Raw genomic sequence first — 3,853 nt, 5'->3', positions numbered from 1 at the left:
TTATTCTTCATGTTGGGTAGAATTTTTTCAAATTTCATGTGATCAGAATGTATAAAAGTCAAAACAATATCAAATTTATAAATTTTTTCTCCTCTGGATACACTTTTATGCTTGTCGGCGAAGTATTTCATAAGGGCGATGATGGAGATTATGGCGTCCGCCATTGTTCCGATAGTTTAGATCCATCTATATATATATATATATATATATATATATATATATAATATACATTATATATAATATATATGTATATATTATATATTTATATGTATATGTACATATATGAAGTATCGGTACAGTAATTCGATAAAATTGATGGGCGCTTTGAGATTAATAGCTTTGATTGGGTCTACTCAATGCAAGGGGGATGTTGCAAAGCCAGTTAATCCACTAATAATCAAACTTAATTTACTAATGATACAGAGTTTGAGAAATTAGGGAGCAGTTCAAATGTCCAGTATCATTGTTATTGTGGGAATGACCGAAGAATAACAACGATTAAGAGAGATGTTCACTAAGATAAATTGATGTTGAACTAACTGACTTATTCTTGGAAAGACTATCGAGACACTAAATTTGAAAACATGGACCGCTCGGGGTTCCTAATTTTAAGTATGAAACCGGAACGGAGAAATAATGATTAGTTGTACGTCAATTAGACAAAATAAATAAAATGGTTTCAACTGTGATCCACAAGCCATGCTACACCTCTGCCAATAACAAGTAAAAATTATTCAAAATCTTGGTTCACTGCCAACATTTGTAGTTTCTGTGATGTCGGAATGAACTTGTTTGCCAACAAAAGATTCTTTAGAGAAGGGACTTTTCTTCTTCTTCATTTCATCCGTCCCTTTTCTGTCGTGAGTGAAGCTTGTATTCCCACTGCTTGTCCCCTTAAAGTTAGACGTCAACAAACCTCTGTAAAGGGCTAGAACTCTTTTGTTCAAAATGATGCTGTAGAAAAAGAGCACCCCTTGCAGACCAATGAGAGCTGTGATTATGTAATTCAAAAAAGGAAATTTGATAATTTCGTATGAAAATATCAAAAGCCACGTGAGACCCGTAACAAAAGACAATTGAACACAAGCTTTTATGCCAATTCTGGTAGACGATGATTTGTGTCCTGGAACTATTTGTTGTCGAATTGCATGGATCGTTACGGCAAAGAGAGCCAAATTTGTAATCAATACTATAGAAAGAGGTACAGCAAATGCAAAGATCCTAGAGTACAACTCGTTGATGTAGCAGATTCGGGAATTTCCGTACCCGATTTCTCCAATAGATTCGTATGTCACGATGATATTAATCATAACAATGATTAAAGGAGATCCAAGCGAATATACCAAAGACAAAACGAATGGCTTGTTGGTGTAGAATAACGCTCTTGATTTTAACGGGAAACAGAGTTTGTAAAATCTCTCAACAGTACAAGAATTCATTGAAAAAACTGCTGCCAACCAGAAGTAATGAATCAAAATAGCAAAAATTGTACAGATCAGTTTGTTTTTAGACTGTTCAACTGCAAACTCAAAGAATGCCTGAGCAAAGAACAATGTAAATGTCAAGGTCATGATGTTTTTTCCACTCGCATCACGGAGAGATTGAAAAATCATGTATGTTAAAAAGGTTAAGATTAAACAAACGAGGGACAAAGAAGTGCTAAGCATAGACACCAATCCCGCCACGGTCCAAGTATTGTAATTCACGGCCTCTGAGCGAGAGTTGTTATTCCCGTCGCACTTCGATTGGTTGATAGATGACATCGTTTGTAAAAAATAATCCTTACATATTCTCAAAGTTGTCTTGTTAATTTTATCAATTTTGCTATTACCAATTTCAAAACGCGTTTCATTATGGGTGAGAAAATCACTATTCCTTTCGAAGTCATTGGCAGGGACATTGACATACGGACACAAATTAGTCCATCTAAAGGGATAGAAATGAACAGTGCTGAGAATTTCGGTAATATTATCTTCTCTCGAAACATGTGAGGAATCGCTTTCTAGTCCGAGAATCTCATAACTCTTTACATTCCAACAAGGTTTCGTAACTGAATATTCCTCCGGGCAATTCTGTTTTAAGTGTACGGAGTGTGCTTCTACACCCTTGGGTAACCAATTATCAGAGGAGGATATTACATCATGAAACATGCTTGATGCTATAGCGTCTAATGTCGTCATTGTATTGGGAACGTAGAATGACTGGTAACATATGATTTTAACATTAAGGGATATATTCATGCTCCCTGGACACCACGACTTAGCTGTTAGCTGCATTAATAAACCTGACTCCATGCAACAATATTGCAACTTATTAATCATATAAGACATGATCGAGTCCAAATCAAACACTGATTCTTTAAACACTAAGTCCACTTGAAGGCATACGCTGTACCCAAAGAGATTGGATTCAATGACTGAAGTACACGTTGACGGGTTTGTGCTGGATATCACCTTTCCCTCACTGCACATGACGTCACGGCATTTGCACTGAAAAAAGGTCACAAAAATATATATGTATATAACACTATCAGGAACTCACATTTATGGTTAATCAAACAAGGTGATCGATTTCTATTCACGTTCAAATTTAGAGTTAAAGTGTGACAACGTATTTATATTAAGTCATAAGCACATATAGAAAAATGTGTTGGTACTGGGTGAAAGGGATTGGATGGGTAGGAACAAGCTAAGGCCGAATGACAACAAAACAAGTTTGATGTATGTAGGGAACATAAAATTTTGGAACGAGACAAAAATGAAAGTAGAGAGGTGTTAGTAGATATTGTTGACAAGGTCAACAATTTTGGAGCATTCTCAGATTCAGACCTGTCGATGGACCGCCAAATTAAGACAGTGATCTAATCATTAACCCTCTTCTTACCAACCATAGGAAAATCGTCTCATTCGTTACGATACAACCTACATCTTTCTTATTCAAATTTCTCTTATACATCATAAAAATTTAAAGGAAATGAACAATGTGTTGTAGAACATGTTTTGCTAAAGAAATAATGTATGGCAAGAACTTACTGCTATTATGTCAGAATGATAAGCAATTATTTTGTATTAGTTGGGTGTGAAGTTTTGGAGAAAATCCTGAAAATCTTGACGGTCTGCAGACACTGCCACACCCCTGTTTCGAAGATTACACTGACTGCCTGTTGTGAAAAGGGTCAAATTCATTGCGTTCTATTAGAGTCTAATATCATTATTATTATTATTATTATTATTATTATATTATTATTATTATTATTATTATTATTATTATTATTATTATTATTATTATTATTATTATTATTATTATTATTATTATTATTATTATTATTATTATTATTATTATTATTATTATTATTATTATTATTATTATTATTATTATTATTATTATTATTATTATTATTATTATTATTATTATTTATTATTATTATTATTATTATTATTATTATTATTATTATTATATTATTATTATTATTATTATTATTATTATTATTATTATTATTATTATTATTATTATTATTATTATTATTATATATTATTATTATTATTATTATTTATTATTATTATTATTATTATTATTATTATTATTAAGTGGTTACAGTTACCATATGGTGATAAATTGGGATTTTGTATTCCATTTTTTTCACTTTATTTTCCTTTCATCTTTTTATTTTTGTGGCTGATTCATTGTTTGTTTGTTTGTTTTTGTTTTGTTTTGTTTTATTGTTTTTTTTTTATGGGGAGAACAGTGTTTTATTTTCATTTTTCTTGTTCTTTAAATTTCATTATATATTTGGCAACTTTGATTTCTTTTGTAGCACAAAGGCTTCGAAACCACTGGACCAATCATCAACTTA

General features: G+C 31.6%; 1 protein-coding gene across 1 annotated transcript in view; it reads right to left on the bottom strand.

Annotated features, from left to right (window-relative positions):
- Positions 1 to 312: 312 nt before the first annotated feature.
- The window catches only part of LOC144969281 (uncharacterized), a 19,124-nt gene continuing 15,583 nt past the window's right edge, over positions 313 to 3,853 (bottom strand). Inside the window, exon 5 of the mRNA XM_078908392.1 lies at positions 313 to 2,489. Coding sequence (XP_078764518.1) covers positions 735 to 2,489 — 1,755 coding nt within the window. The 3' untranslated portion in view covers positions 313 to 734. The remainder of the gene's footprint in view (positions 2,490 to 3,853) is intronic.

This window comes from Berghia stephanieae, chromosome 3 (assembly GCF_034508935.2).
Source record: "Berghia stephanieae isolate SIO BIC M18660-M18661 chromosome 3, UCSD_Bste_1.3, whole genome shotgun sequence".
Classification (NCBI taxonomy): domain Eukaryota; kingdom Metazoa; phylum Mollusca; class Gastropoda; order Nudibranchia; family Aeolidiidae; genus Berghia; species Berghia stephanieae.
This window is presented reverse-complemented; position numbering and strand designations above follow the sequence as displayed.